This window comes from Carcharodon carcharias, chromosome 9 (assembly GCF_017639515.1).
Source record: "Carcharodon carcharias isolate sCarCar2 chromosome 9, sCarCar2.pri, whole genome shotgun sequence".
Classification (NCBI taxonomy): Eukaryota; Metazoa; Chordata; class Chondrichthyes; order Lamniformes; family Lamnidae; genus Carcharodon; species Carcharodon carcharias.
In genome coordinates, this window is record NC_054475.1 from 172,374,405 (window position 1) to 172,387,022 (window position 12,618).

At 46.3% G+C, this 12,618-nt stretch overlaps 1 protein-coding gene across 3 annotated transcripts in view; it reads right to left on the reverse strand.

Annotated features, from left to right (window-relative positions):
- Window positions 1-12,618, reverse strand: part of pabir2 (PABIR family member 2) — a 170,938-nt gene that overhangs the window by 61,045 nt on the left and 97,275 nt on the right. For 2 of the 3 annotated variants that reach the window (XM_041194831.1, XM_041194833.1), the window contains exons 6-7: window positions 12,411-12,503; window positions 1,921-2,009 (exon numbers count right to left, since the gene is read on the reverse strand). In XM_041194831.1, the coding sequence (XP_041050765.1) occupies window positions 1,921-2,009; window positions 12,411-12,503 (182 nt within the window). The remainder of the gene's footprint in view (window positions 1-1,920; window positions 2,010-12,410; window positions 12,504-12,618) is intronic. The other variant, XM_041194832.1, reaches the window with a different exon arrangement.

Genomic DNA, 12,618 nt, shown 5'->3' on the forward strand with positions numbered 1-12,618 from the left:
TTTATTCATCTTAAAAATCTCTCATCAGTCCTCTCTTTTCAAGAAAGCGAATGCCCTGTCTGTTCAGTCTTTCCTGATTGGTATCATCTCTCAGTCCTGGTATTATCCTAGTAAATCAATTTAGCACCTTTCCCAGTGCCTCTATATAGATTTTAGAATATGGTAACCAGAATTGTTCACAACACTCCAAATGTCGTTTGACCAAGGTTCTATACAAGTTTAGCCTAATTTCTCTGTTCCTCAATTCTATTCCTCTAGAAATGAACCACAGTGCATGGTTTGCTTCTTTTTTAATGGCCATATTAACCGATGTTGATATTTTTAGCAACATTTGCATCTTCATCCCCGATCCTCTGCCACATTTAGACTCTTATTTTCCAAGGCGTATGTGTCCTCTTTATTCTTTGTACCAAAATGCATTACTTCCCACCTGTCTATAATCAGGTCCATTTGCCAATTACATACTAATTCTGCAAGTTTATTAATGTCTTCATGTATTTTGTGTTACAAAAGTATAATGATTTTCATAATATTTTTCTGGTTTACTGTAAAGTAGGTTTATGGGTCTGAGTATAGTTGGTCCTGTCTGTGTGATTTAAATACATTTGGAGTCAGCTAGGCTGCAAGCTTGGAGTTATCAAAAGAAGCATGTTTGATATGCTAATGAGTCAACATGGATGCTGGTTTAGCATGTAATTTGTGTAGGGAATTTGCATTTTTAAATAAGTGGAGGGGTTGTTTGGATTTCAACGGCCCGTTAGTCTGTTTACAACTAGCCAGATAAGCAAGGCTAAGGAGTGTTTATTTTTCCCCAAAGGTTATTGACAATATTGGCAACATGAAAGTTTTTATATGAAAGGAAATGTACCATTCCAAAGACATATGGAAAATAGAATTTACATATTAAAGAGAGAGAAACATATAAAAGGAGAATGAAAGGCTGTGAGGAGAAGGACATGTAAGATTTAATAGGAGTATGTGAAACAGCCTTCAAGAAGCTTCCAGCCACTTGTGTGTAAGTCTGTTATGTTGGGGAAAGCCATTTGGAATGCCACTGTTAAGTGGGTATTAACTTGCTGGTTCTGCTGAAGGGTCATGAGGACTCGAAACGTCAACTCTTTTCTTCTCCGCTGATGCTTCCAGACCTGCTGAGTTTTTCCAGGTAATTCTGTTTTTGTTTTTAACTTGCTGGTTTTGTTTTCAAATCTAAAATCTATTTTGGACTGTTGTCTTAACTGAAAGTGAAGTTAATTAGGAATTTTAGGATTTGTTATGTTGAGTAATTGTCGTCTTATGTATGTGCTTGAAATCTTCTTTTTTGTTAATAAATATTTTAATTTATTTTTTTTAAATCTCTAAAGTTCTTGATGGACTCATTACTTCTGAATTCAGTGCACACATCTCATAATAAATACAAATTGCAAAACAGTTCTGATAGGGCGACCAAGTTTCCCTTCTGGATTTGGTCTTCTGGCACACATCATTTGCAACGTCATAACAACGTCACAGTCCTCCTCCGTACATGTGGTGTCAGTGAAAGGCCCAATACAAAAAGCAATAACCACTCTCTTTACCTAGAAGCAGAATCACAGAATCGTTTCAGTACAGAAGGTAGCCATTCGGCCATTCTCTTGCCTTCTACCCATAAACCTGCACATTCTTCCTTTTCAGTTAACAGACTAATTGCCTTTTGAATTCAAAGTCTATATGTTGCCTTTAACACTACAACTTAGAGCTTCTAACATTCACCTCACACCAAGGGGACGGTCAGTAAATCCCAGCCTTGCCAGTAACACCTACACCCACATCCAGACAGTGAACTCTTTTAAAAAGCTACCGAAATACAATTCAGGCAATACTGCATTTGTAATATTTCAAAAGAACATTTCTGATTCAACACAATTCTGAGATGGTACTTACGTGGCAAACCTCCTTGTTGGGCTGGGGGTGGGGCTTGGAGGGAGCCCATTACTACTCACAAAAATTTGCAAGGAAGGCGAGAAGCATTGCTGTGGGGGTAGGAGGTGGAAAAATAACAAGTAGTCAATATCTAGAACAATTCAAGTCCTGTCAGCAGTGGTTAGGAAGGCTGCTGTGTGTATGTGTAGTGGTTTAATATATTTAAAGAATGGGGAAGATTGAGCTAAAAGCAGCAGGCAAGGAGAAACTGAGATTTAATTTGGACCTCCAGCATGATTTTTTTTGAAAGTTTGCAAATCATCTACGTCACTGAACAAATTGTCAAGAGAAACCTGCTATTTATTGGTCCAGTCGCTGCCCAAATCATCAACAGTCTAGTTGCCTGGATATAAATAGGTAGGGAACCCAAGATGCTCAAGCCCATCAGTAAAACACTGTTTGATCTTAGACGCTCCTGGCGGTCTGGATGACCACGTGTGCAGGAGGTGCCTCTGATTGGAGCAACTTGAGCTCCTGGTTTTGGAGTTCGAGCAGCAGCTGGGGGCGCTACAGTGCATTCATGAGGCTGAGACATTCGTGGATAGCACGATTCAGGAAGTGGTCACCCCACAGCTTAAGGAAGTGCTAGCAGAGAGGGATCGGGTGACCGCCAGACAGAAGAAGGGTACCAGGCAGGTAATGAGGGAATCCCCCGAGTACATCTCGCTCGCAAACCGTTTATCGGCCTTGGAAAACGGTGAGAGTGATGGTTCCTATGTGGCGGCCAATCAGAGCCAAGGCCATGGCACTGTGGGTGGTCCAGCAGCTCAGTGGGGAGGAAGAAGTGTGGAAAGGCAATAGTGGTAGGGGATTCATTAGTGAGGAGAGTAGACAGGCACTTCTGTGGCCGTATGTGGGACTCCAGGATGGTAAGTTGCCTCCCAGGTGCCAGGGTCAAGGATGTTATGGAACGGCTGCAGGACATGCTGAAGGGGGAGGGTGAACAGTCAGAGGTTGTGATCCATGTTGGGAACAATGATGTAGGAAGAAAGAGAAATGAGGTCCTGCAAGCAGACTTTAGGGAGTTAGGTAGGAAATTGAAAAGCATGACTTCAAAGGTAGGAATCTCCGGATTACTCCCGGTGCCACACAGTAGTGAGTATAGGAGCGGAAGGATAGAGCAGATGAATGCGTGGCTGGACAGATGGTGCAGGAGGGAGGGCTTTAGATTCCTGGGACATTGGGACCGTTTCTGGAGGAGGTGGGACCTGTACAAGTTGGATGGGTTACATCTGAACAGGAATGGGACCAACATCCTCGTGGGGAGGTTTGCTAATGCTGCTGGGGCGGATTTAAACTAAATTGGCAGGGGGATGGGACCCTGAAAAGTAGTTCAGAGGGGAGAGAAGCTGAGATGTTGAGTCTGGAAGGCAGAGGAAACATAGGCCAGATAAGAAAGAAGTGAGTTTAGCAAGGCTAAATGGAATATATTTTACTGCAAGGAGCTTGAGGAATAAGACAGATGAGATGAGGGCACAGATAGGCACTTGGGAGTATGATATCATAGCTATGACCGAGACTTGGCTAAATGAAGGGCAGGATTGGCACCTCAACACTCATGGTTATACGGTATTCAGGTGAGATAGAGAAGGGAGTAGAAGAGGAGAGGGAACCGCAATATTGATCAATAAATCAATTATAGCAGTGAGGAGGGATGATATCCTGGAAGGTTCATCAAATGAGGCCATATGGGTGGAATTAAACAACATGAAAGGGGCAAACACGCTGTTGGGTGTGTACTATAGGCCCCCAAACAGTCAGGGGAAGATAGAGGATCAAATATGTAATCAAATTTCAGAAAGGTCTAAGAATAATATGGCAGTAAATAGCAGGGGATTTTAACTGCCCAAATATTAACTGGGATAGTTTTAGTGTGCAAGGTAGGGAGGAGGCACAATTCTTAACTTGCTTCCAAGAGAATCTTTTTTTAGCCTGTATGTAAAAAGCCCAGCAAGGGAGGAGGCAGTTCTGGACCTAATATTCAGGTATGAGCCCAGACAAGTGGAAAGTGTATCAGCAGGGGAGCACTTTGGAGATAGTGACCATAACTCAGATTTGGGATCCTTCAGGAAAAGGATAAGGTTGGGCCAGGAATAAAAGTTCTCAACTGGGGAAAGGCTAATTTTACTAGGATGAGATACGATTTGGCCGAAGTGGACTGGGGGCAGTTACTTGCACATAAAACATCCATCTTCATCCAAAAGAAAGAGGATGAAGGTATGGAACCTGGGGGAGAGGGACTGAGAGGTTCTTGAGCAAATTGATATAGGGAGTGACAAGGTATTGGAGGTAGGCTTAAAAGTGGACAAATCTCCAGGTCCGGATGATTTGTGTCCCAGGCTGCTGAGGGAGGAAAGGGAGGAGATTGCAGGGGCTCTAACCCAAATTTTTAGTTCCTCTCTGGCCACGGAGGAGGTGCCAGAGGACTGGAGAACAGCTAATGTGGTTCCACTATTTAAGAAGGGTTGTAGGGAACTACAGGCCAGTGAGTCTCACTGAGTCAGTGGCAGGGAAACTATTGGAGAAAATTCTGAAGGACAGAGTCTATCTCCACTTGGAGAGGCAAGGTTTGATCAGGGATAGTCAGCATGGCTTTGTCAGAGGGAGGTCATGCCTAACAAATTTGATTGAATGTTTTGAGGAGGTGACCAGGTGTGTAGATGAGGGTAGTGCAGTTGATGTAGTTTATATGGATTTCAGCAAAGCCTTTGACAAGGTCCCATGTGGGAGACTTATAAAGAAGGCAAATACACATGGGATACAAGGTAATTTGATAAGGTGGATTCAAAATTGCCTTAGTTGTAGGAGACAGAGGATGATGGCTGAAGGATGCTTTAGTGAGTGGAAGCCAGTGTCCAGTGGCACACCACTGGGATCTGTGCTGAGTCCCCTATTAATCGTCATTTATATAAACGACAAAGATGACTATGTGGGGGGGGCGGGGGGGGGTGCGGTAGGATTAGTAAGTTGCGGATGACACACTGTTAACTACCCGGCCAATCTTTGAAGTTGAGCATCTTGGGATACAGTAAGATATAGAAGGGATGGTCAAATGGGGAGATAAATGGAAGATGGAATTTAACCTTGAAAAGTGTGAGGTGATACACTTTGGAAGGAGTAATTTGACATGGAAGCACTCAGTGAATGGCATGACACTAGGAAGTTCTGAGGAACAAAGGGGCCTTGGCGTGTGTGTCCATAGATCTCTGAAGGCAGAGGGGCATGTTAGTGTGGTGGTGAAAAAGGCATATGGGACACTTGCCTTTATCAATCGATAATCAATAGATTACAAAAGTAGGGAGGTCAAGTTGGAGTTGTATAGAACCTTGGTGAGGCCACAGCTGGAGTACTGTGTGTAGTTCTGGTTGCCATATTATAGGAAAGATGTGATTGCGCTGGAGGGGGTGCAGAGGAGATTCACCAGGATGTTGCCTGGGATGAAACATTTAAGTTATGTAGAGAGGTTGGATAGACTTGGGTTGCTTTCGGTGGAGCAGAGAAAACTGAGGGGCAACCTGATCGAGGTGTACAAGATTATGAGGGCATGGACAGGTGGATAGGGAGCAGCTATTCCCCTCAGTTGAAGGGTCAGTCACGAGGGGACACAAATTCGAGGTGAGGGGCAGGAGGTTTAGGGGGATGTGAGGAAAAACGTTTTTATCCAGAGGGTGGTGACGATCTGGAATGTGCTGCCTGGGAGGGTGGTGAAGGCGGGTTCCTTTAAATCCTTTAAAAAGTACCTGGATGAGCACTTGGCACGTCATAATATTCAAGGCTATGGGCCAAGTGCTGGTAAGTGGGATTAGGTAGGTAGGTCAGGTGTCGGTGCATAATTGATGGGCCGAAGGGCCTCTTCTGCAGTGTGAGATTCTGTGATTCTGTGAAAATGTGTCAGAGCAGTGGGAGGCATTCAAGGAGGAAGCAGCAAGAGTATAGGGCAAATATGTTCCTGTAAAGACAAAGGGGAGGACCAAGTCCGGAGGACCCTGGATGACAAGGGACATAAAAATTAGGATTAAGGAGAAAGAATTTTATAGCAGATACTGAGGGCTCAATCTGGCAGAGTCCCTAAAGGAGTATAAAAAGTGCAAGGGGGAATTTAAAAAGGAAATTAGGAAAGCTAAGAGAGGGAATGCATGAGAAAGCATTGGTGGATAGAATAAAGGAAAACCCAAACGGGTTTTTGAAATACATAAAGAGAATAAATAGGGAAAGAGTGGGGCCGATTACCATAGAGGTAATGGGTGTGTGGACCCGGAAGATGCGGGTACAGTACCCAATTAATATTTTGCGTCAGTCTTCACAATGGAAAAGGATGATGCAGGTATAGACATCAGGGTGGAGGACTGTGAAATATTAGAGGAAAGGAGGTACTAGCAGGTTTAGCGGCCTTAAAAATGGATAAATCCACAGGCCCGGATGAGATGTATCCCAGGCTGTTGAGGGAGGCAAGGGAAGTGATATTAGGGGCAATGGCAGTAATTTTCAAACCTCTCCGGCCATAGGTGAGTTGCCAGAGGACTGGAGGACTATGAACATTCACCCATTATTAAACAAGGGAGGAAGGGATAGACCAGGAAATTACAGGCCAGTCAGTCTAACCTCGGTGGTGGGCAAGTTACTTGAAAGAATTCCGAGGGACAGAATATATCTGCACTTGGAGAGACACGGATTAATCAGGGATAGTCAGCTTTTGTTAAGGGAAGGTCGTGTTTGACAAATTTGATTGAAATCTTTGAGGAGGTAACCAGGGGTGCTGATGAGAGTAATACATTTGATGTGGTCTACATGAACTTTAGCAAGGCTTTTGATAAGGTCCCTCATGGCAGACTAGTCAAGAAAGTAAGGGTCCATGGGGCCCAAGGCAAAGTGGCACATTGGATCTAAAATTGGCTGAGAGGCAGGAAGCAGAGGGCAATGGTAGAGGGATGTTTCAGTGACTGAAAGTCTGTTTCCAGTGGGGTTCCACAGGGCTCGGTGCTGGGGCCCATGCTGTTTGTGGTGTACATAAATGATTTGGACAATAATGTAGGGGGTATGATCAAGAAGTTCACGGATGACATGAAAATTGGTAGGATGGTAAATAGAGAGGAGGATAGCCGTAAACTGCAGGAGGATATCAATGGGCTGGTCAGGTGGGCAGAGCAGTGGCAAATGGAATTCAGTCTGGAAAAGTGTGAAGTAATGCACTTGGGGAGGGCTAACAAGGCAAGAGATTACACTATGAATGGTAGAACCCTGGGAAGTACTGAAGATCAGAGGGACCTTGGTGTGCATATCCACAGATCCCTGAAGGTAGCAGGGCAGGTAGATAAGGTGGTTAAGAAGGCATATGGGATACTTCCCTTTATTAGCTAAGGTATAGAATACAAAAGCAGGGAGGTTATGCTGGAACTGTATAAAATGCTGGTTAGGCCACAACTGGAATACTGCGTGCAGTTCTGGTCACCACATTATAGGAAGGATGTGATTGCATTGGAGAGGGTGCAGAGGAGATTTACCAGGATGCTGTCTGGGTTGGATGGTCTGAGTGATGAGGAAAGATTGGATAGGCTGGGGTGGTCTTCCTTGGAGCAACAAAGGTTGAGAGAGGGCCTGATAGAGATGTGTAAGATTATGTGGGGCATAGATAGGGTGGATGGGAAGGCACTTTTTCCATTATTGGAGTGGTCAATAACCAGGGGGCATAGATTTGAGTAAGAGGCAGAAGACTAAGAGGGAAATGAAGGAGAAATTTTTTCACCCAGAGGGTGCTGGGAGTCTGGAACCCACTGCCTGAAAGGATGGTTGAGTCAGAAACTCTTGTAACATTTAAGAAGTGTTTAGATATTCACTTGTGTTGCCATAGCCTCCAGGGCAATGGGTCAGGCCCTGGAAAATGGGATTAGTGTAGTCAGATCTTTGCTGACCAGCATGGATATGCTGGGCCGAATGGCCTCCTTCTGTGCTGTAAACGTCTGAGAGTCTATGAATACAACACTGTCAGAGGAGCCATCTTTCAGCTGACACATCTACCATCAGCTGGTCATAAAAGATCCCATGGCACGACTGGAAGAGTAGGAGAATTCTCCTCAGTGTCCTGGTCAATATTTATCCCTCATCCAATATCAGTGAAATAAATTATCTGATCATTATCATTGTTATTTGTGGGAACTTGCTGTGTGCAAACCGGCTTCAGTTTTTCTTACGTTACAACAGTGAGTGGACTGAAAGGTCAAGTGCTTTGGGTCTTCAAAAGAGCTATCGAAATAAAACTGTTATTTAAAAATCATACTTCACCCAATATTTTTCTGCCAAACAAAATAATCTACTAGCTAAATGAGTTCTCTTTGGTAATGTCCCAGACCATAACCATCATTGGTACAGTTTGATGTGTCCAATATTATTTCAGGTGCTTGATGCCAGACTGATGCAGGCACCAGGGATGGAAATATTGCTGGGTGGGCACATCCCATAATGTGTGAAATTATATCTCTATTTGGTTGATGTCAAGTCTGTGACAACATGGAGATGCAGCATGTTACGTAGTGTGGTCTGTACACAATTTCTGATATCAACCCAAGCAGAGTCGCTACTCTTAAAAACATGGAAACATAGAAAATAGGAGCAGGAGTAGGTCATTCAGCTCTTCGAGCCTGCTCCGCCATTCAATATGATCATGGATGATCCTCTATCTCAACGCCGTATCTCTCGCCCAGTATCCCTTGACACCTTTAGAGTCCAGAAATCTATCTACTTCCTTCTTAAATATATTCAGTGGCTTGGCCTCCACAGCTTCTGCGGTAGAGAATTCAATAGGTTCACTACCCTCTGAGTGAGGAAGTTTCTCCTCATTTCAGTCCTAAATGGTCTACCCCATATCCTGAGATTGTGACCCCTTGTTCTAGACCCCCAGCCAGTGGAAACATTATCCCTGCATCCAGTCTGTCCAGCCCTGTCAGAATTTTATATGTTTCAATGAGATCCCCTCTTATTTTTCTAAATGCCAGTGAATACAGGTCTAGTCGGCCCAATCTCTCCTCACACCACAATCCTGCCATCCCAGAAATCAGTCTGGTGAACCTTCGCTCCACTCCCTCTGTAGCAGGTATATCCTTTCTTAGGTAAGGAGACCAAAACTGCACACAATACTTCAGATGTGGTCTCACCAAGGCCCTGTACAGCTGCCATAAGACATCCTTGCTCCTGTATTCAAGTCCTCTCACAATGAAGGCCAAAATACCATTTGCCTTCTTAACTGCTTGCTGCACCTGCATTCTTCCTTTCAGCGATTGGTGTACATAGACACCCAGGTCCCTTTGTACATCAACATTTCCCAATCCATCATTTAAATAATACTCTGCCATCCTGTTTTTCCTACCAAAGTGAATAACTTCACAATTATCCACATTATACTGTATCTACCATGTATCTGCCCACTCACTCAACCTGTCTAAATCGCCTTGAAGCCTCTAAACACCCTCCTCATCACTCACATTCCCACCAAGTTTTGTGTTTTCAGCAAACTTGGAAATATTACATTTGGTTCCCTCATCCGAATCATTGATATATATTGTGAATAGCTGGGGCCCAAGCACTGATCCCTGTGGTACCCCACTAGTCACCGCCTGCCACTCTGAAAAAGACCCATTTATTGCTACTCTCTGCTTCCTGTCTGCTAACCAATTCTCAATCCATGCCAATATATTACCCTCAATCCAACGTGCTTTAATTTTACACCCTAACCTCTTATGATGGACTTTATCAAAAGCTTTGTGAAAAACCAAATACACCACATTCACTGGTTCTCCCTTATCTATTTTGCCAGTTACATCCTCATAGAACTCCAGTAGGTTTGTCAAACATGATTTCCCTTTCATAAATCCATGTTGACTTTATCTAATCCCATTGATATTTTCTAAGTGTCCTGTTATCACATCCTTTATAATAAACTCTAGCATTTTACCTACTACTGATGTTAGGCTAATCGGTCTGTAGTTCCCTGTTTTCTCCTTCTCTCCTTTTCTAAATAGTGAGGTTAATTTGCCAGGACTGTTCCAGAATCTACTGAATTTTGGAAGATGACACCCAACACATTCACTATTTCCATGGCCACCTCCTTTAGTACCCTTGGATGTAGATTATCAGGCCCTGGCGATTTAATGGCTTTCAATCCCATTAATTTCTCTGGCACTATTGTTTTAGTGGTACTAATTTCCTTCAATTTCTCCTTCTCACTCGACACTTGGTTCCCTCGCATTTCAGGAAAGTTATTTGTGTCTTCCTCCATAAAGTAGTTGTTTAATTGCTCTGCCATATCCTTGTTCTCGATTATAAATTCTCCCGTTTCAGACTGTAAGGGACCTACATTTGTCTTCACTAATCTTTTTCTTTTTACATATTTATAGAAGCTTTTACAGTCTGCTTTTATGTTCCTTGCAAGATTACTCTCATATTCTATTTTTCTCCTCTTAATCACTCTCTTGATTCCCCTTTGCTGAATTCTAAACTGCTCCCAACCCTCAGGCTTGCTACTTTTTCTAGCAACTTTATATGATTCCTCTTTGGATCTAATGCTATCCTTAATTACTTTTGTTAGCCATGGTTGGGCCACTTTTCTTATTGTGTTTTTGTGCCAGAAGGAAATGCCTAACTGTTACAATGCATACATTCACTCCTTAAATATTAGCCATTGTCCATCCACTGTCATGCCTGTTAATGAAATGGGGCCACTAAACAAATGCTGAGGGAAACTGGCTGAGAGGAGCTATTGTTAGCAACAATGGAGAGAAACTACCACAGGTCATCCTGATTAGCTGAAAGGAGCTTGAGAAGGCTCACTCCAGCTCAGGATGTCAATGGCTCACAGCACTAATCTGCCTGCTCACTCGCCAGTCTGCCCGCTCACTCGCTAAATCAGCAGTAATGGAGATGAGCACAGGAAGCTTGTGTGGGTTTGGACAATCAGGTCTCACCTTCGCAAATTGAGATTGTGGCACAATGCTGGTACCTTCACCCCGAAACCCATCATCCCAATTCTCCCAAAACCCGACTTGACACTCCCCTAAAACACGTGGTCCTCATTTCCCCACTTGCACCTCACAATGGCTTCCCCCCAACCCCCATCGCCCCGACTCCCCCCAACCCCCGTCGCCCCGACTACTCCCAACCCCCGTTGCCCCGACTCTCGTCATCCTGGCACCCAACATCCGTCGCCCTGGCTTCCCCCCAACCCCTGTTGCCCCCACTTCCCCCCCAGCCCCCGTCGCACCGACCCCCCAACACCCGTCGCCCCAGCTTCCTCCCCCAACCCCCGTCGCACCGACCCCCCAAACCCCGTCGCCCCAGCTTCCTCCCCCAACCCCCGTCGCACCGACCCCCCAAACCCCGTCGCCCCAGCTTCCTCCCCCAACCCCCGTCGCCCCGACTACCCCAAACTCCCGTCGCCCCGACTCTCGTCGTCCTGGCACCCCCAACACCCGTCACCCCGGCTTCCCCCCCAACCCCCGTCGCCCCCGCTTGCCCCCCAGCCCCCGTCACCCCGGCTTCCCCCCAAACCCCGTCGCACCGGCTTCCCCCCAACCCCCGTCGCCCCGGCTTCCCCCCAACCCCCGTCGCCCCGGCTTCCCCCCAAACCCCGTCGCCCCGGCTTCCCCCCAACCCCCGTCACACCGACCCCCCAACCCCCGTCGCCCCGGCTTCCTCCCCACCCCCCCCAACCCCCGTCGCCCCGGCTTCCTCCCCACCCCCCCCAACCCCCGTCGCCCCGGCTTCCTCCCCACCCCCCCAAACCCCCGTCGCCCCGGCTTCCTCTCCCCAACAATCCCCGTCGCCCCGGCTTCCTCCCCCCCACAATCCCCGCCACCCCGGCTTCCTCCCCCCCCCCCCCCCCCCCCGCCAACCCCCGTCGCCCCGGCTTCCTCCCCCCCCAACCCCCGTCACACCGGCTTCCTCCCCCCCCAACCCCCGTCACACCGGTTTACCCCCCAACCCCTGTCACACCGGTTTCCCCCTCCAACCCCTGTCACACCGGTTTCCCCCTCCAACCCCTGTCACACCGGTTTCCCCCCAACCCCCGTCACACCGGTTTCCCCCCCAACCCCCGTCACACCGGTTTCCCCCCCAACCCCCGTCACACCGGTTTCCCCTCCAACCCCCGTCTCCCCTCCCACCCCACCACCCTGTTTTCCCCTTCCACCCCATCACCTTGCACCTCGACGCCCTGACCCCCCTCCCATCCCGTTGCCCCAACTCCCCCCCCCAAACCAATAACTGGGATGCAAACGGTGGAAACGTTGAGGTCAGTATTACCCATATTACCCAGATGACATTAGGTCAACTCAGGCTTGATTTGGTTTCTTCACGATGACTCCCCATTAGACAAGCTGGGTTCACTCTTTGAAATAAGGGTTTACAAATGATGATGCTTTCTCTTATTGATCAGGACAGGTTACTTTGTGTAAGGCTCCTACCTTCCCGATCCCTCTGGTTGGTGAAGGAGCTGGTGACACTGGAATGAAGTCAATGCGCTTTGGCGAAGCAGATTTATCCAGGTCATTATCACTCTGGGTGAACAGAACAACACACATTCTCAATTACTCTAGCAAAGCGCAGTCTTGAATGGAGCTCAATATTCTATTTGGATGATACAGCAATAATTAGACTGCAACACATACGTAC